The sequence below is a fragment of the Haemaphysalis longicornis genome, unplaced genomic scaffold, assembly GCF_048455015.1.
Source record: "Haemaphysalis longicornis isolate Haplotype H1 unplaced genomic scaffold, Haemaphysalis longicornis Haplotype H1 scaffold_595, whole genome shotgun sequence".
Lineage (NCBI taxonomy): Eukaryota > Metazoa > Arthropoda > Arachnida > Ixodida > Ixodidae > Haemaphysalis > Haemaphysalis longicornis.
The window spans coordinates 40,298-67,527 of NW_027526405.1; the positions used below are offsets into that span (position 1 = coordinate 40,298).

Sequence of the window (27,230 nt, forward strand, 5' to 3'; positions counted from 1 at the left end):
CCGAGAATCTGCACAGCGTGGAATTGTAAACAAACAAAAATAAAAGCACGTGCATCCAATTAGCAGTCACTCAAACGTCCCTTTTCGAGTGTGACATTGTACCTATTAAAGAGAAAACCTAAATTTCGAGAAAACAGTCGTCAAAAATCTGACACAAATGACTTCATTTACATTTCTTTCACGCTTAGCACTACAAAGCCGAAATGAAGCCGAAACAAGCCGCTTCCCGCCAATATTTCTGGCGTTTCTTGCACGCGCTGCACCTTGGCGTACGTCTAAAGGTAGCTCCACTGCAGTGAACTTGTGCGCCCAAACTAAACAAAGCCGCACCAACTACAGCACAAGTTGTGCATCCGTTGGCATACCGCACTGAAGTGTTACCAGTCCAACACCTGCTCCCGCCCCGCTTGCGCGTTTGCTACTTGAGGCACCTTTCCGTGTGGCTGCAAAGTTACTGACTAGGCAATGTTTAAATGTTCTGTCACCGTGCTGCAAACTCAAAATCTAGTTTCAAAAGATGCCACCCGTATCAATCAGGTTGTGACGGGCACTTCAGAGCATTATTTGGAGTACAAGAGCAACTTGGCCCAGTGGAGTCATGTGTCCTGCATTTATCTTCAAGGCAATACTCTAAACAGATCTTGGGAGCACCCACTGAGCAACCTCACATCTTTTTGTGAACTTGGAATGAACCCAAGTCTTGGGGAAGCCTTATTCTCAGCACCTAATCCTTGCATTTTGCACCAAGATGGGCCGCAATCAAACCCCTGTGCAGCACTGCACTGTGTCCATGTCCTTGCCTTCCAATCACCGAAAACTCACACAATAACTCGTGTGATACTTTGGCTATTATACTAATGCTGTGATACGAACTGTGTTTGAGGCCATAGTTTACGCAATATAAACAAACACAAATAAGCAAAGCGAAAAGAGGGTGCAAGATCACTATTTAACGTGGTTGCTGTGGTAACCTTCCATAAGACAGTGCCGTACACCCCGAAAGCTAATCGCACTGTAGCTTTTATCGGCAGCTACATTTTGGCAGCCCATGCTTTGCATTGTTGACACACGTTATCCAGCAATGTTGCAAGAAGAGGCTGAAAACGCAAAGGAAAAAACTAGAGTTTTCGAGCGACATCAAGATGGCGGCGCTCATTGGCAGAAAAGACGAAATGTCGACTTGGGAACATCGACCATTCTCTCGACTATGCAGCCCTCTCCCCGTTTTTTTTTTTTTTTTTTTCCCTTCCAGTGACTTGTTTTTGTCCCCAGTGCAGAAACTAGTTTCTTGGGGCAATTTTGGGCGCAAGGCATTCCAAAGAATTTTTTAATGCAATTTTCATGAACTGATGGCCACTAACTCATTATTACTCTTAAAAAGTCAAATCAAGAAAGAGTCAATTTTTAAATTGACATCATTTTGCATTGTCAATCTCAAAAACTGTTCTCTAAATATCAGCACCAAATTCACCCGTGCAGGGAGGAACGCTTCAAACTCGCATCTTCGCGCCAAAAATCGAGCCCAGACTAACACCATCAGATTCCAGTTGGATGCAGCCAACAGCCATAATCTTAGTCCTGCTCTGACCATGAACTCATTCTCTTGTTTGTGGGCTTCCAAAATGATGTCAACAGCATGCTGACATGCAACTGTTCTCTCCTCTCTCTGTGGTTGCGAGCTGTGATGGGTCTATGTGCGCATGTTGCCTGCGCTTGGCTCCCGGCTCCTACGGCAACTTTTCATGCTAACGCCATCCCACGCCATCTACCTACTTTTTACCGTATTTTTACTATCTAGTTTTCACTATCTTCACGATTGCATGCCTATAAAGTTCAGAGCACTTTAGGGCCGCGCCTTGTTGTAGAAGCTCGCTCACTGGGCCCAAGTAGAGCCACACAACGTACCGTTGTAGTGGCGTATCCCAGAGGCTTCGAAAGCCAAGCGGTTTATATAGTCACAAGTGTTCGAAACTCGTGAACCGCAGGCACTTGTGATACGTCTCCCCATTGTTTAGCGCAAAGAAAACTGCCGGTACATTTAAGGCAAAGTATGCGTAATTAACTGGCAGCGCCCGCATTCATTTAGTTAGGAACGCTCGTTGGCTTGGTTTTTGCGATAGTAAGTGAAAAAAAGTGGCAGTGCAACCCTGGCACATGCAGGAGAAAAAGCAAGCACAAAAAAAAAAGCAGAACCTTTGCTACCACAGTTTCAAGAAGGGAGTGCGTGAGCACTGCAAAGGCGGGAAATTTGAATTGCATGGGGAGATAGCAGTGAGCGGACAATGGCGCTACAGCCCATTATGGCGAATCACTGCTCTGCACTTCCAACAGCTCTCACACTGAGTAGAATGGCTTTATCTTTTTTGCATTTTTCTCGTGCTCTTAAGCTTTTTGTTGCCCATGATGCCAGCCACCTTGTCCAATCCGGCAAAACGGCTTAACACACAAAACTGCTCCAAGAAGCTCCTTCAGCTAGTGAAGTTGATATCTACTGTAGTTTCAGGCAATGCCACCCGATCCTGCGGGTACTGCTGCTACAAATGAAGGTGAAATTTTTTGTTTTGTCCTGATACACAAACATCTTGTGCAACCTCTTAAACTTTGCAGTGAGCAAGCATTGCTTGGGTACAGTTTGACAGCCCAAAAGGGCCGTAGCTAAACTGGCGACAAAACACAGCATCTGGATAACCTATTCTAGCAGTACTTCCAAGTGCCTGTACTTCAACCCAAAACCAAACTGGGCTTAGGTGAACCGTACAAACTTTACAACAGTCTACGCTCGTCACTGCGGATACGGCAACAACGAACTTTCGGTTACAACAGACCATTCCTGTTGGTTTGTTTGGTCCCCATGCATTTTAAATGGAGTCCACTCCCCTCATAATGGACCCGGCTCGAGCAGACTATCGGCTACAACCGACTAAATTTTAGGCGAAAATTGTTTCGACTGAATGTTTATAGCGGACTTCCGTGGGGCCAGCACCCGATACGCTTTTTCTTTGTTTAGTTTGGCAAGAAAACTGTTACGTCTGGCAACAATGTTGGCAGCCGGGTCGTTGGCGCAGCCAAGACAAGCCAGTGACAGTGTTTTGTGTGTGTGTGTGTGTGTGTGTGTGCGCGTGTGCGTGCGTGCATGCGTCTGTGTGTGTGTGTGTGTGCGCGCGCGCGACCAGCAGAATGAGCAGCAGGGTAGCTGATTTCACTGTCGGATAAATGAAGCATAATTAACGCTGTTGAACATGCGGAAAGACACGACATTGCCAGAAGTACAGGCCTGCCTAAGCAGATGGTCTGCGCGATCGTCAAGAACAAGGCCGCTGCCGATAAACGCAACTCTGGTTCGATTGAACAACAGCGCTATCGAATACGCAAAGTGGCCCCCCCGGAGTGGAGTCTGCCCTCGTCACAGCTTTTTTTTTTTTTTTTTTATGTAATAAAGAACTCGAACTCAGTGAAGTCCTGTCTTTATTATTCCCACGCATGTATTGCTCCCGTTCCGTTAGGTGAAAATGGTAAGAAATGCGTCAAGTTGGTTCCCATCCATTGTGTGCAATCTGCAGGTGGCCGTGCACAGTCCAACTGGTAGAACTAAACTCTTACAGCTGTCCTTCATCAGATGATTTCCTATCAGCTGCTTCAATGAGCAGACTAAAATCATAAAAAATGAGAAAGCTGCCTTGGGGGAACGTCAGGCAGCGATCCGATTTGTTTGACGAACGGTTTCGGGGAATTCTGCCTCGTCACGAAGGGATTTAAAAAAGCCTAGCTAATTCTGATGGCCACAACTGATGTTTTATAGCTGGTTAATAATTGCGCATAGTTATATTCATGCTTCTTTATTTGCCTTACTCATAGCAGTAAGCACACCAGTTACATAACATATCTTTACTGAATGTTCCTCTCGACCGACTTCTTCTTAGCAATATCTTCTATACCAGATACAAGAAAAAAATCCTAAAGTTTTTGAGCTACAAGGCACATCATCTGCCCTGTTTTACCAATTGGTGCACGTTCAAAAAAGATATAGGGGGCACTTAGAACTTTCTAAGGGTGTGAAAGTGACAGCCTATACTTGGGTACAGACCCGGATGTCCATGCGCGTGCATTTTGAAACGAGATTGCGCTTAGTGCGTAACATCGTCTTGTTTTTCACCCCTAGTTTCTTTGTCGTCGCAGCAGAAATTTATAATCTGGTAAAGTGCGAAAGATCATGGAAACGACTCGTGTCACGTTCAAAATACTCGCAGTAACGCTTAGCGCCGTGCGGAGTACCTAACTGCCGGCTGCGGTGATGTGGCGCAGGGGCAACTTCTATTGTCATTCTTAAAGCTGTCCCCGAGCATAGTTGGGCCGTCCATTGATTGGACTTTGTTAAAATTTGTGGCCTCCTGTTCGCCCCTGCCGGTATACCTTTGCCTTTCCAGGAAGCTCGTATTGCACGCCCAGCGCCGCGCACACCACCCAGCTGTTGCCCTTCCCAGCACACTCTCTAAGGTTCGCACTTTTATTTTTTTGTACCTCACAACGCAGCCACTCGAAGGCTTGAGAGTTAAAAACAACGGCAAACAATGTCAACGGTGGAGTCACCTGCAGAGGACGACAGGTCGGCTGGCTGCTCGGCAGCGGCATCCCCCGCACTGCTCTGGCCAGCCTGCTGGAACCGCTGGAATGACAGCTCCGTCGACGACGGCACTGACGAGTCCGACGATCCGTCGTCGAAATTCTGCGGCGCAAAGTGTTTGCCGGCCATGTCACAACAGTGCGATGCATTAAAAAAAAAAAAAAAAAACAGAAAAGCCTAGACACTTGGAAAGCACGTTGCCAAGCTAGACAACCATAAATATCCAACGCCCCCCCCCCCAATAAAATGCATGTGAGGTACAAAATGAACCCAGGCAAAAAGATGAGGTTAAATTTCTAAAATACATGTGAACAAAAATAAAAGAAGAAGAAGAAGAAGAAGAAGAAGAAAGAACGCTTCCTATTTTGTATTCACCAGTTTTCATGGTATTAGAAAGTATGAAGATTGCATTTTATTAACAAACACATTTCTGCCTATTTTTCCACCAAAGTGGCTAATTATTTATCATGAGAACTACTTAACTAAATAATTCCATATTCCTAGTTAGTGAAAAAAAAAAAGCAGCTAGACATAAGGTTCATTGAGTTTATTTTAGAAGAACAGGGGTAAGACAGCTGAATCAGATTTGGGAGCAGTTTTTGGAGCAGCAATTTTGGAGCAGAAAGACCTTCATCTGGAGCAGAACGACATTTATTATGTCACCTTAGCTCTTTCGTTACGGTGGAAAAACGGCCGATTTTAAGTGCTTCGACAAAACATTTTTTTTCTCTTGAGCTACTGAACACACGTAGCCTTGCTATGCATGAAATTGTAGCTTATAGATTGCTCTTCCAAACACAAAGCAGCAATTTTGTTAAAGGTACAATAACTTACAGTTTATTCGTCAAGTAATCAGAAAAAAGCCCCCAAGAAAAGTATACGAAAAACACAAATCGGCACTTTTACCGAGACTAAAAATTATTTCAGGTATTTTAAGATATACAAATTGTTCCTACGTTCCTTGGCTATGATTCAATATATAACTCAACAGTGTACACCAAGTTTTGGCTTTTTGAGGGCCCGTCAACCTAGCGCAACTGACGGCTGTGCCACGCCGCGAGGGCACTCAAGGGTGAGTGAGTCTCTGTAAAACGTGCATCCAAGTACCGTACTTACCCGATTCTAACACGCACTTCTTTTCCGGAAAAATAGGTCGAAAAATCGCATGCATCGGATACGAAACCGAAACCGAAACAGCGGAAATTTCGTCCCACCCATCGCCATGTCAAGACGGCACCAAAGCTTTTAGCAACGATTTTTCGGACGCAGGAAGCATAGGCGCCTAGGCTTTTCGATCGGCGTTCACACAAATCGTCAAATCGTTCCACTTGCGCGCTTGATAACAGCAACGGCAGCAGCGGCTCTCACGCGTTCAAAACGAGCGGTCGGCTGAAGCGTGCGCCTCTGAAAGAAGCTTGCGGGATGGGTGTGTGAGGTGTGGGCCACGATCCCATCGACCATGGTTGAACGTTAGTTCAGAAGTGTGGCATCGCGAACGTGCTTGGCGGCACCGAGGACGAGATGTTCTGGTCAGTAGAGAGCTACGAGGAGTGAGATGAGTGAGATTACTACGGGAAATAAATCACCCGTTTCTCTCGCATTCGATTTTCTTGCTCACATAGTTCCGTTCGCGTTACAATCGGAGGTGCAGGTTTTTTAGTTTTTTTTGTCAGGAAAATCGGGTGCGCGTTAGAATCGGGTAATTACGGTATACTCTTTTGTGTCCTCGCACAAAATTCTTATCAGTTCGGTGGTAAAAAACAAGAAAAAAAAATCGAGCGCTCTCGACAAGCGTCGCACCTGAACCCTGCAGCGCTAATCTGACACGAGCGCCAGGTTATCTTGAAGGTGATAGCGCGATATAGCGCTGTGCATTTGGCAAAATATCCCGGCCGTACGTTCTCGAGACCCTAAACACAAAATCAAAACCGCAGTCATCAGATAAGAAGCATGTTTTGTTTATAAATACAGCGCGGAGTCACAACGAAATTACCTGCCAGCGCTTGTTGAAGTGCGAGGCACTTGAACCGGAGCTTCGTCGTCCTAACTGAAATCTGAAGATCCCACATCATTGCTTGACCCTTCACTGCTGCTGAAATCAGAAAAATCGACAGCAGGAGCTGCCGAAGTGCTTGCTACAGCAGTCCGACTGTGCGGAGCGCGGCGTGAACCCGACGCCATTTTTCCTCCTCCTCCCCTCCCCCTTCGGTTCAAATTTCTCTTGCTACGCCGCCACCACACGAGACACATAAACAAACGAAACCGAAATTGAAAGAGAAGTTGCCAATGAACACACCAGATGGGGATAGTTGTCTGTGAAGCGCGGGTTTCAGATTTTGCGGGAGATTTAAAATCATCAGACGCCGGCTTCCGATTGCCTATGGCGCCGTCGTGAAAGAGTTAGGAGTCTAAAAATCAAATTTTTGGCAACTCGGATTGGATAAGTGCACTTTTTAGTCCGTTCTGAACGTACATAACACTGAAACAGCCTATCAATAAAGTTTTTTCTACCAGAGTATCGCAACGTACGAACTGCACTACCTTTTTACAAAATGCTTTTAAATTCTTTGGCTCAATGCACAGATAGCTTGAAGTGCTATTGAAAATATAGCAAAACAATGACAAAAAAAAAAAAAGCAAAACTAAGCAATCGTAAGGCATTTCAATTATTATGTGAATGCTGAAATTATTCTTTTTGTAACCCCAGATTCAGCTTTACGTGCAAGTGTAGAACCACGGCAAAAGGTGCGCAAAGCGAGGTGACAGTCGTCGCACCCCACCAGCCCTCCCATTTCAATCTCCAAGGTGCACGTTCACTACGCTTGTAATTTGAGTAGGGTTGGTGTGTTTAGCCACCTCCCTTTTGGCATTAAATTTTGCTTCCGATAGATGAACCATTATTACAAGCATGCAATAATGGCCCGTCCCGCTATCGGACACTTCTTGAACATTTTGCGGTGGTGTAAGCTGCACTGCCACTTCTGCAATGTCGATCATTCCATTCCCACCGGGCGCAAGCTCGCTGTCAAAGGCAGCAATAAATGAGCGTTTTTAGCACCGCAATGAGCCCGTAATTTCACTTCAAGCACGCACTTCGCCTCACACTCAAGGCCGAAACACGGCGAATTCGCGGGCGCCACGTTGTTTTTGATGAACTCCCATCTTTCTAGTTGCGCAACTTCCTGCAACAGATCAAACGACTAAATGTAAACCCAGCAGCCCTTATAACCAAAACCACGGCAGAAATCAGCGAAGAGCACTCTGCCTGAACCACGAGCAACTGCTTCGCCTGGCGGCCATGTTTTCCAATCTTCACCACACCAAGATGGCGGCGCCTAGTTATGTCAATCTGGAGATACGGCGCTCCGAAAATTGCCGTTTTTTTCATCAACTTGCACAAGTAGTTTATGGCGGCGCCCAGTTATGTCAATCTGGAGATAAGGCGCTCCCGAAAATTGCCGTTTTTTTCATCAACTTGCACAAGTAGTTTATGGCGGCGCCCAGTTATGTCAATCTGGAGATACGGCGCTCCGAAAATTGCCGTTTTTTTCATCAACTTGCACAAGTAGTTTATGGCGGCGCCCAGTTATGTCAATCTGGAGATACGGCGCTCCGAAAATTGCCGTTTCATCAACTTGCACAAGTAGTTTGTCCCCTCAGTACACATCAAGTATTTTTTCTACAGGGCTTTGGAATGGTTTGAAATTTGAAAACTTTAAAAATTCACAGAACATAACATGTGCAACCCGACATTGTGACGTAAAAAAAGAAAAAAAAAAAAAACTCGGGGATAACTTTATGCGGGTTTTCTAGCGATTGATCAATGAATTAAACCTTTACAAACCCAATTCCCATGAGGGAGCTTGGAAAATCATACCATCAGTAAGCATTTTTCCCCACTGAAACTGACGTCAGTGTTAAAAGAGAGCCCTCTCAAGCTGTTTTAGAGCACTTTGGCGCAATTTTTGAAATTTTCAAGCTTTTGGAGCAGCCCGGTGCAGGGAAACAAATTTGTATCAAAACTACGCAATATGCGCAGCTGCCTCACCCCTGGAAGAACAAAAGAAACTGCTTCAAGACACAAGCCGCCCACCTAAAAAAGGGTCATAAACTACAGCCTACGCTCGTTACAGCGGATCCGGCAACGATGAACTTCTGGTAAACACAGGCCATTTCTGTTGGTATGTTTGGCCCCGGTGCATTTTTTAAGTGGAATTCAGTCTGCTCATAACGAAAAGGTGGCAACCAGAATAACCGGTTTTGCCTTCCAGGCCCACACTTCAAATAGTCGTAACTTCTGCTACAGACCATATAGAATGATGATGATAGTCTTATTGGACTTCCTTATTTGTGCACAGTTCACTGAAACCTTGTTCAGCTGCATCCCTCCAGCAGTTGTGTTAAAAGGGCTGCCAAAATATCAAATATAAAAATCCGAATAAATTTGAATGGTAGTTGACACAAAACCAAATTTTTGTGTCAACTACAAAAACAAATTTGATATCTACAATCAGAATGAAAAACTACATAATGCCGCGAACTAGGCATTGGGTTTGTTTATGGTTATGTTTTGTTTTTGGTGCCCGGCCGTGCCCGGATCTGTTATCTGTGTCCCAAGCGAAGTGCACGTTCTATTCTTTACTTTTATGCCACACGGGTTATCTCATTCTGATACGAAGAGCGTTTCACCCTAATGTCACTAGCCTCGAATAATCTTCTTTGATCTACAATGTTCTAGATGTAAATCGACAGTTCAAGAAACAGTCGCGCCGAAAGATAAAAGCCTGCACAGCAGACGCCGCGGCATTCGAATCGCCGGAGCTCGCCTGCATATGTCACTTTGCTGACTGCTTCTTCGCCGCCTGTGTATTCTTTGAGTTGTTAGGGGAGCACAAGTTCACTCCAATAAACTTGTTTTCCTTGAAGACAACTGCGTCATCTTTGGCATCGTGACAATATGCCCTCCCAATTTTCGTAATCATAACTGTAAACATAAAGTTTTTGATCAGACCCATGTGCCCCTTTAGGCAATTCTTTCCCCCCAATGAAAGCTGTGCAGAGATGCTACAGGCGCGTAAAACGAACAAATAATCGGCAGCATGTATATGCAATACTGATCAAAGTTCCCACTTTACACTCCTATACCCTTCCCCCACCGTTCAAATACTGCATACTTCAGACACAGCGGACTTTTTTTTTCCAGAATAAAGAATAAAAGGGTGTGCTGTAATGGGCGTAGGTTGTGCACAAAAGAGCTCACTCACCGCTGCCCTCTCTCGCAGATTCTGGCCAAAGACAAACCCATCTGGCGGCGCTGGGGGTGAGTGGATTCTGCAACATGGGGAAAAAAAACACCGTCCATCCGTTAAACTACGGAATCACGGACGACTCCCACAACAATGATACACAAATTTCGCAGACAAATCGAAAATGGTGTCACAGAACACGTGTACTCGATTCACTTCTAAAAATATCCCCAGACACGGGCTGTTCCACCGTCTTTGACAACAAATGCCGATGAGCAGCTGTAACCAGCAGTGTTTTATCAGGGTTCACACTGGTATAAACGACGGAAATTCTAGGATTTCCCAGGGCTTTTAAGGCACTGCAAGCGTACGTTTCAGAAAGTCAATGTCCATATAAAGTTGGAATCAAACAAAAAAAGAAATAAAGAAAGAAGGGGGGGGGGGACACCGCAGCAGCCAATGGCGAGTCATAAAATGATAATAGACGCAAGTTTACACAAACAAGTATGCATGAAGCCACAAGTTCCCAGTGAGGAAGCAGTCGGTGAGTCGCCACAGCTTCATACACTTTATTTGATATCGCGATAATTTGCCTGAAGTTTGCAGTAAAACTGGCACCACTGTTACTGGGACAAAGCACTCTTTTAAATAAACCAAACCTGTAGTTTTTTCTTCACAGCCCCTTAACTTATACAGTTCACCCTAACCTGCCCTATTTCTTCACAACCAACCCTTACATCATAATCCTAATTTAATAGATTTTACTGAAGCATCACCATATTTTTATGAGAACTCACCGGTTATCTAGCCAGCACCAAGAGATCATTCTCTTATACTAAACACACCAACTGCAGTTCAGTAATTGCATAACAGTCCATCCAAAACACCCCAACTGCCAGTTTGAGGCCACAGAAACAAAACTCAGAATAGATACAGAATACAGAACAGAATATAGAATAGATAAAGCTAAACACAAAACAGGTATCGGTACAAAATGTTGTCTCAAGAGCGACAACCTAATCTATAAGCACCGCAACATCACGTCGCCATGCGATAGAAGTCTAATTAACCACAACACTGATCTAACGTAAAACCCCCACCATTTCAAGAGGGAATACATTGGTCCTATACAGTAGCCGACCGATTTTTCAGACCTGGAGGGGAACAAAAAATAGTCCAAATTAAAGAGCAGTCCGAAAAATCCGTGAGCCATTACTCCTACGGGACAACTGGCGAGAAAGTCCAAAATACCCAGCAAGTCCGAATTATCGGAGCTGGACAAAATGGTCGGCTACTACCATGCTGTTTTACTTACGCGTCATCCGCAGCAGAGCTGAGAAAGGCGCTTCCGCCACCAAGCCCCGCCGTCGCATGCTCTGACGACGACATGCCGTTCCTCAAGTCGACCAGAGCTGATCCGAAGCCGCTGGTGCCCTCAGCGCCGCCGCCGCTGCTGCTGTTGTTCCGCCCGCTGCTCGAAGCCGTGGCACTGCCACTGTTGTCGTCCTCCACAACGGACTCTGCGCTGGCGCGACCCGTCGTCCGGCCTCCGCCGCCGTTTGTGACTGGGCTGCCGCTCGACTCGCACGTGGAGGAAACCTCTCGCGGGTCTTTCGACGACTGCTGCTGCTGCTGTGGGTCTTTGGTGGTTGCTGTCGCTGAGGCGCCCTCCTTCGACTCCGACGACCCTGCGTCTGCGAGCCAATAGCCGCTCAAGTTGGCCGTGCGGTAGTTAAAACCAAAAGTTTGAAGTTCAGGTGTGAGTTTTATGCGCCGAAGCTACGGCAGGGCTGAGAGGTTTGGGGAAAGACTTGCACTATGAAATAATTTTGAAAATCCCAGGGGATAATCTCAAACAGCCCGTCAGGGGACTGTTGAGAGAACACTGAAGCAAAAAAAAAAAAAATCTAAACTTTTGCCAGTGGCTGCATTAGTGTAGTTCAACTCACACAATCCCTCATTTCATTATTTAAGAAAAATACAGAGCGTTAGTTCCCCGGTAAAGGTGGGGAGAAGAGAGGCTGGCTGAGTACTCTTTCTTTTTCCTCTCTAGAAAAACAACAACAAAAAAGTGTGATCATGCCCTGATAGTACAGTCACTGTTGCTACTGAGGGAAAGCTGAAGAGAGGCCTGAAATGTTTAGGACTGCACTGTTCTGAGTTTGACGTAGGCCTGCTTCGTGCTCACATGATGTAATCGACGTATTTCGTACATGTCACCCAAGAAACTGAATGCACTCCGTTGGGAAATAGGACGCTGTACCACTTTTGAGCAACTTTAAATGCGTGAAGCAAATTCAGTTTTCTAGTTCCCAATGGTCTATAAGGTCTGTTTCCACCATCACTGCTATCAGGCCACAACACAGCTAAGATTGCCTACTCCCGTCTATAGTAGTGGGGATCTGGGGACCTCCCCGTCTATCAAAGTACGACTTTTCCGGCAATAAAACTGCCGTAATCTGGAGCAGTTGAGTTCCAAGGGTGCTAACCCGTGCATTGCCACTATCTCAATATGCTGTAGTGGCAGCCAATGAGCAACTTTCCCCATTTCCTCGCAGCCCTCTTTAAAGGGACCCTGCAACACTGCCAATAAAGGACTGCTCTTTCCTTCATGCCTCAAAGCACTGTCTAAGCTAAAGCTACCGCCAGTACAGAGCGGTACTGCATGATTTGCTCATTGCAGCAGATGCATATTCCAAATTCTGCTTTGTTTTTGTCACAATTTTCTTTAAAGCGTCCGTCGAATACTTCCGTTGCAAAAACTGAAAGGAAGCCAGCCAATAGCAGCAACATTACTTGTGTGCCACCACTCAAGTGCACAAGCAATGCCAAAACCGCTAAAGAGAAAAATCTGCTGAGAAAGTTATTTTAACTTATCTGACAGGCATTGAGCAGCAATACTTGGCTGAGGTACTCCGTGAACCCTTATTCTAAGCTCTGGGGCAGTATTCTCACGTTTGTCGTTTTGAAAACGTCTGTTTTGCGTCCGTTTCATTGCGTCCGTTGTAAGCGGGCTTTGGGTTGACTTTTGTGCAACTGTTTTCGTAAACACATTTTAAACAACTAAAGTATCTTTTATGTGTTTATTTAATGTATTTTAAAAATCTCATCATGATAAGATTTTTATATGATGCAGTTGAAAGTTTTCACCACAAAGTGACGCATGGCGAAAGATGGCAGCTGCAGCCAGCTGTTTCCTGCAGCAGTAAAACAAACAATGCTACGACTGCTCAGTTTTCTTGCACTTGGAACACAATTTTCACGTGCGTGACAATGACTGTGCATCAAGATTATAACTAGGGGTGTGCGCATGCTCGAATACGAATTGAATAGTAACTCCGCGAATAATTCGATTCGCGAATTCAATATCCACTATTCGATTTTTCGAATAGTTGAGTAGATTTCCCGAACATGCCATGCCCGACTCTGCGAAAGTGAGAGGTGATGGTGTGTGCTAACGCACTGCTGCTACATCATCTGCTCGGGAAGTTTCATCCAAATCGCGCTTTCAACGAACGCGCCTTGCAGAGGCCGTAAATTTTATCCCGCAGCACAGAGTAATCAGCGATTGCGTCTTTTTTTTTTTTTTTTTCAAGCCGTTGATTTTTTCTGCATCTTTTCTTCGAGCCATCGCCATTGACTCTGGTCACCATTTTGAGTTCTGCAACCAAATGTTTACATGTTAGGGCAGCTTCCGGTAAAAGAGCACCGCTGCTTTGACAGTGCATCCATTAATTTAAAATCAAAAACAGTTCTGGCTGTTTTTAATGCAGTTGGTGTATGGCTACTGCATGTTTACTTGTTTCTTAGACCATAGTGGATAGTGCGGGCTTGCCCACACTGACTGCAGTGCAAGGTTTCCTTCCGCTACATATTATGCACTTTTACGCTGCCCATGTGCTTCTGAAGAAGTGCCTCATCATTGTGCCGTGTTTTCGCATCCTATTGTTCCCACCTGCAAAGTGCTCACTTCTGAGTTACAAGGAACTGTCTAGTCGTTGCCTATGATTGCAGTACAGCAACTCTAGCGCATGTCGATCCCCCTCCCCCTCCAAATGTGTATTGAGCCCGCTTAGGATTCCTGGAGTACCGCCGATGCGAGTTGAAAAGTGCGTTCTCCGGGTTGAAAAAGAACGTCATGTCTCCTGAACATGCGAAGTAGCTTCAGCTTTTGCACAGAAACCCATGAAAAATCGAGGACTCTAAAAAAAAATTGATTTCGATATTCAATTTGATATTCGGCTTTTTTTCTGAATTCGATTCGATATTTACTCAATTCAAAAATTACTATTTGGCATTCGCACACTCCTAATAAAAACCTTTTACGTAATTGGCATCGACACACTTGTGGCATGATGAAGCGAGCTTTTCCAGAGCTTTGAATGTTTCGTTACGACGTTGGTATTTCTGTAGAACTGTACTACTGAAAAAATGTGCAAGTTGTCGGGATTTTCGTTCCCTAGCTACGTTTCTGCTTTGCGTCTAAAAGTTTATAAATTCCATGCTGAGTTCTTGTGAAATTTCGATCATTTGTTCGGCGGCTATCAAGCCCGCAGACAACCGTTTGTTTCACTGTGTGATGGCGACAGTGTAGATGCCGCGGCTTCATGAAGGGCTGCGACAGCGATATTTTTTCGTTACCGATCGCTGACTAAAAGCCACCAGTAGCAAAGAAACAAAGGGTGCATATCACTTCATCCTCAACACTGAGCCCGTACAGTGCCGCCGGCCACATTCGTCTCAAAACTCATCGCACGGCCACTGCTTTTCTCTTCGAGAGGCAAAATGTTTCAGCAGGCATTTCGAACAGGTCAATATTACTTATTGACCTCCTGTTCCGCCAGCAAGCCAACAACAAGGTGGAGAAAAGTCATCTGCTCAGAGAAGCCGCGGGTCAACGCAATAGCTCCGCCGTGCTTGAGTTGCATCACAGGAGGGTGCTCACTTTTAGCCAATCAGGGTTCACTCAAAATAGACACTTTTGAAACGGACACAAAACGGACAAAACTTCAGAATACTGCCCCTGGATGTGCACGTTGGATACATTCTGAAAGCATTTCAGGTGCACAAAAAAGTTGAAAAGTTGTGGGTACATTTAACCGTTGCACTCTACAAGTATGCCGAGCCGAACCAGTTTCAGTTTTCAACACGGCTTGAAAGACAGGGTGGCACTCCTCCTGTCCCATCTTTTGTGCCATGTATAAATGTTGACAGGAGCAAGCCATCAATTACCGGATGATGCCTGCTTGAGCTTCTCAGCCTGGAAAGCCAGGGCGGAGGGCCGAAGGACTATCCGGCTTCCTGATGACGATACTGCGCAGGCATTGTCTGCAAGTGGAGGCAATAAACGGCACCTCTCAGGTTATAAAATTCACTTTGCGTGCAGGCAGAGTAGTATAAGCAAATCCCAAAAGAAAAATCCACTCAACTCCATCTCCACTAACGTGAAACCTGGGGAGGGGCGAATCATGCAATGCATAAGTGTATTCTTGGCACCTTGGCGTTTTTGCCAATGGAGATGAAACCGTTGGGGGGTACAGGTACACAGCTTTGTTGTAAAAGTATCTTGTCTCTGAAGCACGAAGCATCCTAGCGTGAGGCGTAAACTAGTGTCCTGATGTTTTTTGAGTACATGTTATGAAGCGCTCCAGCGCAAGGCGTAAACGAGTGCCGCAGTGTTTTTTTAGTACCGTATTTACTCGCGTAATCCTCGCACTCGCGTAATCCTCGCACCCCTAATGTGAGCCACCAAAACTTGGATTTTTTGGTTCCTCGCATAATCCTCGCACCCCCAACTTTGCAGCGGCGAAAGTTGCCCGCTCGCGAAACCCGCATGGTGCACGCGCTCTCCAACGCGCGCCCTCCCCCGCCGCCTCTCCGTTCGGCGGAGAGCGCTGTGTGCCCAAGGCCATCCAGGCGCCCTAACACGCTACTCGCACTGTACTTGCGCCGGTTTCGCGTGCGCGCAACTAGACTAGTCGCCATGGGGAAGAGCGCGAGCTACACTGCCGCTTTCAAATTGAAAGCGATAGAGTACGCGATCGAACACGGCAACCGCGCCGCAGGCAGGCACTTCGGCGTCACCGACTTCAACGTGCGTTACTGTAAAGCTTCACAAGTAGGGCACGCACATGACGACGACGAGATAGGGCGCGCGCCAGAAAGCAAAGGCGGCAATTTCATGATCGCTGATCGACGGGATACTGTTTACGTTGTAAATTATAAAATAAAAAGAAATAGCTGCTGTTGGCAACACTGAGCTTACATATACAAAAAACGACCGCTACATTTAGCGGGATTGGCAGAAGGCTAATTGGCAACACTGTGCACCGGATTTTTTTTCCCCGCATAATTCTCGCACCCCTAATTTCGCATTGACTTTTCTGAAAAAAAAGTGCGAGGATTATGCGAGTAAATACGGTACACGTTACGTTCTAGCGCGAGGCGTAAACGAGTGTCCCGGTGTTTTAGTACCTGACTACTACGAGACGACGGTTACGACGACGACGACATGCCCGTCATTCCAATAGCCCTAGCCCCTAAGGGGCTTCGCCCCTAATAAGCAATGCACTGCGGCTCAGGCTGCACCCCTTGTGCATGTGAGTTAAAAAAAAAAAAAAGGAAAAGGCACAAGGTTAAAGTTTAATCGCAACACAGAAGACTAACTTGGCAAACTCCCCTTTTTTAAATGTGCGACTTTACAACCATTTCCTTTGTCATTTTCTTTAGAAACAAAATAACTTAAAAAAGGGTTTTGCAGTAGTGTCCACTCACCTGCACCAAGGACTAAAGTGGGTGGTGCAACGATGGGCTTGGTTTCTGAACAAGACAGGTAGGGAGAGAGGGAGACAAGACTTAGATATCTAATGCCACTTCCACGACAAAGTGTTAATGCCTTTCCAATGCTGCCCCTCTCCCACAGGTCAATTTCTGACAAATATCCTAGCAACACTCTTAACGATTCTGGAATTTACAAAAAAGAAAGAGGAAAAACTGCCACAGCATGGTGCGACAAGCGTTAGCCACAGATCGTCCAATCCGCAAGAAATTCCAGCGGCACTCTCTTTGCCTTCCCTCACAACTGCAGCAGCATTAGCTTCTTCCATAGTAGTTGTTGGCTTACAATCCACAGAGCCACTTTGTGAAAACGATGCGATAACATCTCCATCCCTCTTGCATCAAATGTTCCCTTTTCAGCATGGTGCCAGAAACATTCTCCCACTCCTGCTTTGCCTCGTCACATGTGTAAATAAATTGGGCTACTTTTCATCAGAGATGAAAAAACTCCTCACAGCCCTAAAGTAGGCCCATGCGCTTTTGACAGCGAAAGCCTGAGGACACTCGTCAATGACTTCTTTGCTACTAAATCATATTTGCATCTCTTTTCTCTTTCTTAGCTTTCGTTTATTCAAGTTTCGGCACGAATAACTTCCACTGGCAAACTGGCAAAATAGCATTTAAAAGGTACAATCAAATGGAAGTAGAGGCCCTGCTACAATCGCCCAGTTGTTGGCGGCCGCCAGTCACTCCAACAAGATTCTGTGGTGTCATAGAGAAATTGCCAGAGAGTGGCTGGGATGTGGCCACTACTTCATACGTTTTCTTTTTAATGTATCGATTACAGTCCAACCCACTTCTAACAATATCGGCTATAACAATACATTTAGGGTTGTTTGTTTTCGGGTTTTACCATATTTACTCATGTAATGAACCCTCCCCCCACTTCTCTTCTTGAGAATTTACTTCTTTGTCACGTTGAACAAAAAATGCAGCGGCAATATGTTTTTATCTCGGCATGGCTGCTGATGCCGTAGACGATCGCAGTAACTTAATGTCACTCTACAATTTGGACAGAAACACTAAAAACGCATTCCAGCAAAAAGAAATCTCAACAGTAGTCCGAGACGTGAGCACGAATGCCGTGGCTCACAATTTAACAATTGCGTGCATGCGGAGCGCCGCCTGCTGAACACAAAACAAACCTTCCTGCACCAAAAAACATTGCGGCGTGCGAACAGAGCAGAAAACGCAGTCCGCACTTTTTCCCTGCTTTTTGCTGTTCCGGCTGGTTCCGTCAACATGTGAACAAAGCACTAAATGTACTCAGCACTCCTCTGCTCTTGCTGTTCCGCGACTTCGCCTTTACACTCCATGGTTTTGTTGTTCAGCTGTGTTTCGTCATTTTTTTTGAGCTCCTGGTGCGCGACATACGATGGGCCAGTACATGAGCTACACAGCCAGTTTTAAACTGAAGGTGGTGGAGCATGCGCTGATGCACATGGAAACTGCATGACTGGGTGACACTTCAGGCGTTGACCCAGTGCGTGCACGCTACGGGCGAAAACGAGGTTTTTGGGCGATGAACAGGGAACGCCATGTGTTCCGTGGGCCCAGAGAAGGGAAGTTTCCCGGTGTCGGAAAAGAAATTTTGGAGTGCTTTGACGGCATTGAAGACTGTGCGCTGTAGGCCGACAACAAATGTGAAGCCACAAGCGACTTCAGATAGGACAGCTCCATGGCGAGTAGGGGGCCATAGCATGTTGGGAATAAAAAAAAAAAAAGGATTACATAATTACCTACGTGTTCTTACGAAAATATACTAAGGCTCTGACAGCGCTTCTCTTAGCAACTTTATCATATGAAATTTCAACCTTTAAAAATCTGTTGCAATTTTTTTTTTTCGCATAATGAACCCTCTCCCTATATTCATGCCGAATTTTTTGAAAAAAAAAAGGGTTCATTACGTGAGTAAATGCAGTATGTTTTTTTATAAATCGGGGGTAAAAATCGAGTGATATTCTTTATGCTGATAATCGGCGAGAAATCAGGTTTTTTTGGGTTAAATCTACAGATGTGCTAATTATACGCTGTTTATTTTACCAGAAGTTATCACGAGCTCCTTAACTCTAACGCGTTAAAATTGGTGTTTGTTTCAAGCTGGTAATTAAGGAAACATCAAGTTTTTCTAGCAAATACTCCCCAAAATTGGCGTTTGTTTGGAAATGAATCAGTAATGATGACAGTAAAGAGCATTGATAATATCTAAGGAATGAAACATCCACTTTTTACGCATTATTGTTTACATTCGTTATAATCCGCACGCACGACATGTCAGTCTCCATTTGAGACCTGTCCGATATTTGGGCATATCTCAGATGGGAGAGAGTCCCCCTGACATCACAGCTTCCAATCCATTAGCTAGGCACAACGACGCCAGTGCTGCACTTGCCAGCCTGGGGTAGCGAGCGGCAGGGTCATGCCAATACTCAATGAGTTCGAAAACTGTGTTTGTGGGGCGGCTCACTTCCAGAAAGGACTGGTTGAGAACGGTGAACCATCAGCCCACGATTGTTCAGATCATTATTTTGAAAAGGTCCATTTGAGGAAAAATCGGGCTTAACCTCATACTCCGGAAATACGCGTGTTCAAGGTGTATAAATCAGGTAAAATCCAGTATTACCCAAAGATGAACAAACCTAAATATACTGGATATAACAATGAAATACATGTTATATGGCAACATAAACCACTATTACAATGATTATTTTCCTCATCATTGGTTATAACAACTGAGCACAATGGTATGAGCCTACATAAAATATAGTATTTGGAGATCTGCGAGAGTCATTGGAGCATTGTGTGTGACCAGGCATGACTTCAAACATGAAACATGTTGCAGCATCTTCTATCTTCCCAACACTCAGCAAAGGCTGGTGCTTTAGGGTAGCCACGCTATCCCTGAGGGAAGAGACCTCCTGACTGCCCCTCTTATCTCCTGCCGTCAGCTGAACCAGGAAATAAGAAAGGCAGGGGCCACCTCTTCAACCCTGCCTGTATTAAACTAGATCTGCATTGCAGTAAAGGGGATCCTCTAGGCTACTGTTGATTACTTATGTTAAAAAAGAGAGAAAGCAATGCCAGTTTAGTGACATGCAACCCGCCAATTGTTAAAAAAGCGAAAAAGCAAAGTCAAGGGTTTGATACAGACACTTCCTCCTATGTGAAAGATGCTGGTCTTTCCTAGGGGCACCGTGGAGTCGGTTGGCACACGCATGGACAGTCGGCCGTGCAGTTACATTTCCGTTTCGTAAATATCGGGTGAAAAACCACCAATTGCACACAAAAGTAACTTTTTCTGCTCAGCCCTGTTATAACAATTACTGGTTATAACGACTTTTTTGTGGCATTTCAACATTGTTATAAGTGTGTTATACCCCTGTCACACAGCAGATCTAATGATATTTAGAGCAATTGTCATTCGCTCCAAATGTCATTAATTTGGTGCTAGACGAGAACACGGAATGACATTTGAGGTGAATGGCATTCAGTGGCTAACCGAGGTTCGGGAGCTCATTCAGCAGCCAAATGAGTAGCCTCGACAGCAGCTGCACGTTACTAGAAAAGAAAGTTCAGTAACAAACCAAAGAATACTGTTCCTAAAAACTGTTAGCACGCTTATATTTTACCCTTCATGTTGTTTTTCAAATAAAGAAAGGCAAACAAGTACTAACAAAAATAAAATCTCATACCCAATGCGCGCGCTACCCTAATACAGATTTTCTGCGGACTTGTCTCGGCTTGTGATGTGTACTGATGTCACCTAAACCGGCGATTGTCTTATTTTTATTTTAGAAATATAATGCTTTGTTACGTTTTGAAAAGATATTATGCATGAAAACATTGTCGATGCATCTGAAATATAATTTTGCGGTTTTGCAAGCTCGCTGATCGTCACCGCAGTCATTATCAAATGACATTTTTTTTTGCTCTGTAGACCTGCACGGCCAAACCGAATGTAATTAGCAGCTAACGTCATTCACTTTGAATGAAATTAGATTTGTCGTGTGACAGGGGTATTAGACGGTAACTGTCTGAAGTATTGACTGATTGTAACACTTAACGCGCCGACGCAACGCAGGCGATGAGGCGCGCCGTAGTGGAGGGCTCCAGATCAATTTTGACCACCTGGGGATCTTTACTGTGCGCCGAAATCTCGTACACACAGGTGTTTTTGCTTCTCGCCTCCATCAGAAAAGCGGCCGCCGCGGCCGGGAATCGAACCTGCGACCTCAAGCTCAGCTGCACAACGCCTTAGCCACTGAGCCACCGCGGCGGGTACTGTCTGAAGCATGCGATAAAATTGACATCACTGTTATCAGGGCAAAGCCATCATTTTAACGAGCCAAACTAGTATTTTGTCCTCAAGAAAGAAAAGGAGAGCAAAGAAGAAATGGAGCGGAAGCGCTCGACCATTCACCTTTGTTCTCCGTGCTGTCGGCCACACTCCTCGTAGGCGTGGTGGTCTTGATGGCAAAGGGATTCTGTTGGATCCTGGACAGCCCCAGCATTCCAGCTGTAGGGGCAAGTGGAGGAGGTTGTTTGCAAACACAGAGTGGAGAGGAGGACCAGCACAGCAAAAAGAAGACAGGTTTTCGTGTTTTTTTTTTAGGCAAGTGAATTTAGAAAATAGTGTCTATTATCCCGGCAACCGTGAGAATTACCGTCAGAAATTTCTCACGGCAGTCGCCTTTTATTGGCTAAGCACGCTATGTGGAGATTCTATGGGATAAATGCTCCCTAATGAGCCGTGTTTGCAGCTGCCCCTGTAGCACTGTGGTATAGTACTTGGTTTTAAACAGGAAAGCTCAGGTTCAAGTCCGACATTGCAATGTTTTTTTTTAGCTTTCAGAATTTTTCGGTCATTGTGATTTTGTTAATACTTCTTTTACTCTGGTTTTTACTGTCAAGAGATCAACGCACAGGACTCCTAGAATGGGTTGAATTATGTATAATATAAGTTGTGTTCTGTGTCATTGGGCTGGGTTAGATTAGGTTTGTTGCAGTTGGGCTGGATTTTGGTAGGTCATGACGCATTCGGTTACGTTACGCTAGGTTCGGTGAGGTTATGTTATGCTAAGTTACGTTGGGACGTCATATTATTCAGCAAATTTTAGGCCAACTAGCTTTTATGGAAGCTGCCGTGAGAATTTCCCGGAGGTAATTCTCACGGCTGCCGTGAGATTAGATGCAGCCAATTTAGAAAGCTAGTTGGTACATACCACAACTCCGGGGTGGGGTTAAAAAAAAAGAGCGCCCATACAAAACAGAAGAAACGGCAGTACTCTGCACTGTTCGTCATGTTTCTTTCGACGCATTGTAGGTCTAGTTTCAGCGTTATTTCTAGTACAGTGTTGCAGTATTAATAAATTAATAACGATTAAAAATAATACACAGTTGCTGTATTATTTTGCCGTGTGAACAAAATTTGTTCGCTTGCTTGTTATATGCGCGTTATCTTGCATAGTTGTCAAGAACTACGCCTGTTCCCCCTTTTTTGTATAGATTACGTTTGCTAGCTCCTGCCTAGGGCTTCTTAAGTGAAGCTGGCAGTATCCTGTAAATAAATAAAATAAATAAATCAATTTTACTTGTAAGTTTTTAGACATGTTTTCCAAAACTTCATTCAGCTCAACGCGCAAAACTTGACCGAACGGCACACCTCATCTAATGGGACAAGCAGTGATGTTACGATTGCAAGCAGCGATGCATCCATTCGCCTTACCTCCGCCGACCGCAGGCCCAATACCAATGACAAATTCAGAATACATATCATTCCGTCATTTAGAATAAGTATCTCACCACCGGCTTTCATGGTTCTCTCCGGGCTAGTGTCTACTGTGATCACACGATTGTAAGATAACTGGGGCTTACAATCAAAATCAAGGTTTTTAATGCTAACACCAGCTAAACAAATGAGGCATTTCGAACATTCCAGCATGGTTAGAGAGAGAGAGAGAGATAATAACTAATGAAAACCAGCGATGTTAGCCGAGCCGTCGGGCTGGCTTGCTACGCTAGATGAGAGAAGAAAAACAAAACGAAAAAAAAAGAGAGAAAAAAAAATGTGGAAACGAAATGATGTCATTTGATGCGGCCAAAATTTTCAATCACAAAACTCTGTCCAGTTCTGTGCTCCGAAGAAACTCCAAAAGAGCTTTGATTGCACGCGCAGCCCGACTGGGACCCGACCATGGACCCAAAACAGCCCTCAGCTCAAGTCCCGCACCAAGCTGCCTGCACAAAGATAATATGAGTTTCTGTCTGTGCACGGTGTACTTTGGACACACGCATATAACATGATGGATGTCTTCTCGTGAGTCACATTTGGAGCAAAGAGGTGAAGATGCCTGCTGGATTTTGTACAGTAGCATGTTTGTTCTAAGGCTCCACCCATAGCGCTAGGCTGCTCCGCACGCTCGTTCACAAGAATCTTTTTTTTTTTTACTTCACTAATATGGTTAATTGCAAAGTGAAGAATTTCGCTGCCCGACAACGTCCACTGGGGCTGCAGCAGCGATAACAAGAAAGATGGAACAAGTAGCTAAGCTAAGCTGAGTACTACACCAACAACAAATAAATTTTAACGGCAAAATGCACCCGCACGTATGATGTTCATTTTTCTTTTTAAATCTTCCAGATACGTGATACTGAGTGGTCGACTTCCGATCCAGTAGCATAGCAGCATTAAAGCTACAAATCCAAGTGCAGTAAGCTGTGTTAAGTCTAGACAGCACTGAGACAAAACTTGATTAATCTATAAGCTATCTATTGAGTTGGCTGCTATATTCAAACCGCAAATGGTAATGTATTTACGCCTTGGTTCTGTTGAATATTAACTGAAACAGCGACCGTTATCAAAACACTCGAGTCAATACTCCCAGAGCCTTTAAGATTTACATTTTTATCCTTAACCCTTTGAGGGTTTTTGCCGTACGTGTACTGCGGCGGTTTTCCGTCCCGCAAGTTCTTTGCCGTACGGGTACGATTTCGAGCATCCGTTTGAAATTTCGCGCCATATTAACGATGCATGCTCCCTGGGAGGTGCTGCCACCTCCTGGGACTTGCAAGAAGTGTTTGAAATTTGATTGTGCTACCTTCTTACGGTGAAAAACAGAACTCTCTGGCTTCGGCGCGTTATGGCGTCTGTACGTGTCAACGCGTTTCGTGGTTTCAGTTTCGCCACGTGATCGCATCGGAGGCGCGCGAAACTTGATCGGCGCTCGCTATCAGGGGTGGCGGAAGTTGATTTCGATCTATATTGGCGCTGCTCTTATCTTGTTTATTACCCACGCTCACTAGGTATTCTTGCCCTCCTTGCTTGGAACTGATGTAACCTACTAGGAGACTCCGTTGCGGGGCCGGCGGAAGTTGACTTCTATCTATATTGGCGCTGCTATTAGCTTGTTTATCACTGGCGCGCATGAGTTATTCTCGCTCTCCTCGTTTACTGAGTTGCCTTCGAGTTCTTCAGATGTACGGCAAAGCGGCAATACGGCCCAACGAACTGCCCATTCTGATGACACCGACCGCGATGACTCTTCTGACTCCGAGTTTGCTCCTTTCACCGAGTCTGAATCGGAAGACAGTCTTTTTTCGGAAGAAGAAGAAGACAGCTCATTTTTGGACACGCGCTTTATGCGTGCAGACTGCGATAAGGCACTGTGCGTAGACCCGCGTTTCAAGGAATACCACACTCTGAAATACTATTGAACATTTTTCAGTTCTAAGTGATGCTGACCCCAAAATACTGTTCCTGATAATTTTTTACCATTTATTCTAGACTTTAGACATTTTGTACATTCCAAATCCGCAATAAACTAATTTGACCACCAGGGAAAGTTTTTTTCAAAAAAATTCGACCCTCGAAGAGTTAAAATCCAGTGATCACAATCACACACAGTCGAACGTCGTTATAGCAAAGTAGTATCGGGGCAGCAAATCAGTTTGTTATGTCCAATATTCAATGTAACAGTAGAGGTAATAATTGGCTCTAACAAATCGGCATCTGACTCGCGAAAAAATCTTAGATACAATAACGCATTATTCTAGGCTTCGAACCCACTTTATACGAGGTCATCCTTACCTGTCCCTTTGTGGCATTTCAAATAAAATGGGCCGGAAACATGGTAACGCGACATTACAACAGAAAAAAGTTTGTTTGATGTTTTACAAAACAGGCCTGCGCTCTTATTTCGGACCAGTCACGTGCGCTGTTGCGCCAGACAACGGAAATTCTGGCAAATTTTTTAAGCGATTAAAAAAAGAGCTGTGTTGTCGTTCAGCTTTTCATTTTGCTTTTTTATGCAAGCTTTGGAGTTTTGAGCCTCACACGGACCAAGTACTTCGTTACAGCCGATATTACGAGGCTCTCGCGGTTTCGGTTTCAGAATAAAAACAATAGATGCCACTGAAATAAAGTGTGGCCAACCAAACTTCATACTTTGTTCGCTGTAGACGATAATTCACCATATCAGTGTTCGTTATAATGAGGTGAAACTGTTCTAACAAGTAACAAAACAAAACAGTGGTCTTGGTAAGCCAAAAGAACTCCGTTGCAAAAGTTTGCCAATCATCAAAAGCAATCACCAAAATTTAAGTGCTAATAGGTAGCACGCCAGATGGAAGAAGCAATGCTACATAAGCTGCTAATGTATTCACGTCATTGTTATTCCAACATCATTAGGCCTTCTCCGGATCCCCAAAACAGTAAACAAAAAAAATCAAGAAAGAGCCCTCAACACTGAACAATCTAGGATTTGCAATGTACTGTTCCCTTTCAAATGAAATAATTCAAATAATGGTGATAACAGCACCTTATCGGCCCCGACTGCTTGCCCTCAATTTTCATGCTGTTCTTTTTGTCTAGTTTTCTTTCTCAACTTTGCTATACTAGCGGCAAAATTTCACCTATAAACAATAGCCCCGAAGACGCACATAGCCAATAACTATAACAAAATTCAAATAGTCTGGGTTTTGTTTGCAGAACCTACACTAAGAGTAATGGGTACCTTAGCGTGGTCTACTGATTAATTCACACCACCTGAGGTTCTACAATGTGCACCAAAATTTCAAACATACGCCCGTTTTTGTTCCTACCGTCCATTACAACAGCCGCTGCGGTTGGCGACAGAACCCATGCCCGTGTATTCAGTGGCATCCCATTCAGCCAGTAGTTCCAACTAAGTTGCAGGCAAGCTTACCCACATTCTAACACTGTAACATCAATATTCCAACTACGAAATATTCCGTAATGTAAGATATTCATTCAAGGTAAGACCTCCTGTGACTACTTTAGAGGGTAGCCAGACCAGTTGATTAAGCTGTTTGTACGAATTAAACTGCAGTTCTGTGATGTGGCACTCTATTATAACAATAACCCCCTTTCTAGAAGCTAGCTACTCTCGCAACCAGTGGCTCACCTCCAGACGACAGGCAGGAGCTTGAGACAAGTCCAGCTTCTCCATTTCCTGGACTGCCACCTGCAAGCCACAAGACATCAGCCAACAATATCCAATCCAATCCAATCCTGTTGCAGTTGAGGCAGTTTACTAATGCTACTAATGGCGTACGCGCAAGTTTTGCGTACCCTCTGACAAACTCCACAATGCATATCTTGTAACAGATACAATTTATATAGCTGAGCGTATGCTCGAAATTTGAAAGAATAGCTCGACAATAACAAAAGTTCCTCACCTTTGGCAGGTCATGCCCTGCACCAAAAGCGAAAGCCTGTCAACCTGACCACCTGCTCTTAGTGCACAATAGGCATTATGAAAACTTACTGTCCTTTCTGCTACTCTGTCTGTCATTATTTGGGCAGACGTATGAAAAGCTATTAGTGTAATTTCTGCCTAATTGTTCTCGTCTGTATTTTTTGCAACAAAGAGGAACGATTATTGATTTCACAGACTTTGCTGTATGTTGAGAAATATTCTGCCAGCATATTGTGCACTATGTTTAGAAAAGTGGTCTCGGAGCATTAATCACGAATTCTCGAGCGCTATGATGACTGCTCGTAACGAGACAAGCGTTACCAGTCCGACACAGGATTCGGCGAAACTAATAAACAAACAAAACTCTCTAATTGCTACTGCGTTAACGGCTTAGAAATACGCACTCATCTGCAAAGTCTACTTGGAACCCGACAAATATACACTCGGCGTTGCAACCGTAGTCGTTTGATTTGCGAACCACACACAACAAAAAACCGCGACCCTAAACAAACCCGAGAGACTGCCATCCGGTAGACAACAGAATAGTTTAGACGGACTCCGCGCACTGTCCGTCGCCGGCACTTAATTGCTCCTCGCTATGAAACAGTACAAAAAAAAAGCGCTTTCAGATTTCAAAGAGTCGTGTTTCAGGCGGCCAAGCCGTGCGACTGAGGAAGCGAGAGGGGGTGAAAATAATAATAATAAAAAAAACACGCGGCGGCAAGTGCTGTCAACGCCAAGAGAAAATAGGCCACATAGCTGGCTGGTATCTGTAGCGGTGTCGTATCTGCCGCTACCGGTACACTGAGT

The 27,230-nt window shown here is 44.8% G+C and overlaps 1 protein-coding gene across 1 annotated transcript in view; it reads right to left on the bottom strand.

Moving 5' to 3' along the window:
* The window catches only part of LOC144141019 (uncharacterized), a 38,683-nt gene that overhangs the window by 10,677 nt on the left and 776 nt on the right, over positions 1–27,230 (bottom strand). The window contains exons 2-8 of the mRNA XM_077672495.1: positions 26,127–26,186; positions 21,125–21,220; positions 16,642–16,686; positions 15,100–15,195; positions 11,183–11,561; positions 9,886–9,952; positions 4,588–4,723 (exon numbers count right to left, since the gene is read on the bottom strand). Coding sequence (XP_077528621.1) covers positions 4,588–4,723; positions 9,886–9,952; positions 11,183–11,561; positions 15,100–15,195; positions 16,642–16,686; positions 21,125–21,220; positions 26,127–26,186 — 879 coding nt within the window. The remainder of the gene's footprint in view (positions 1–4,587; positions 4,724–9,885; positions 9,953–11,182; positions 11,562–15,099; positions 15,196–16,641; positions 16,687–21,124; positions 21,221–26,126; positions 26,187–27,230) is intronic.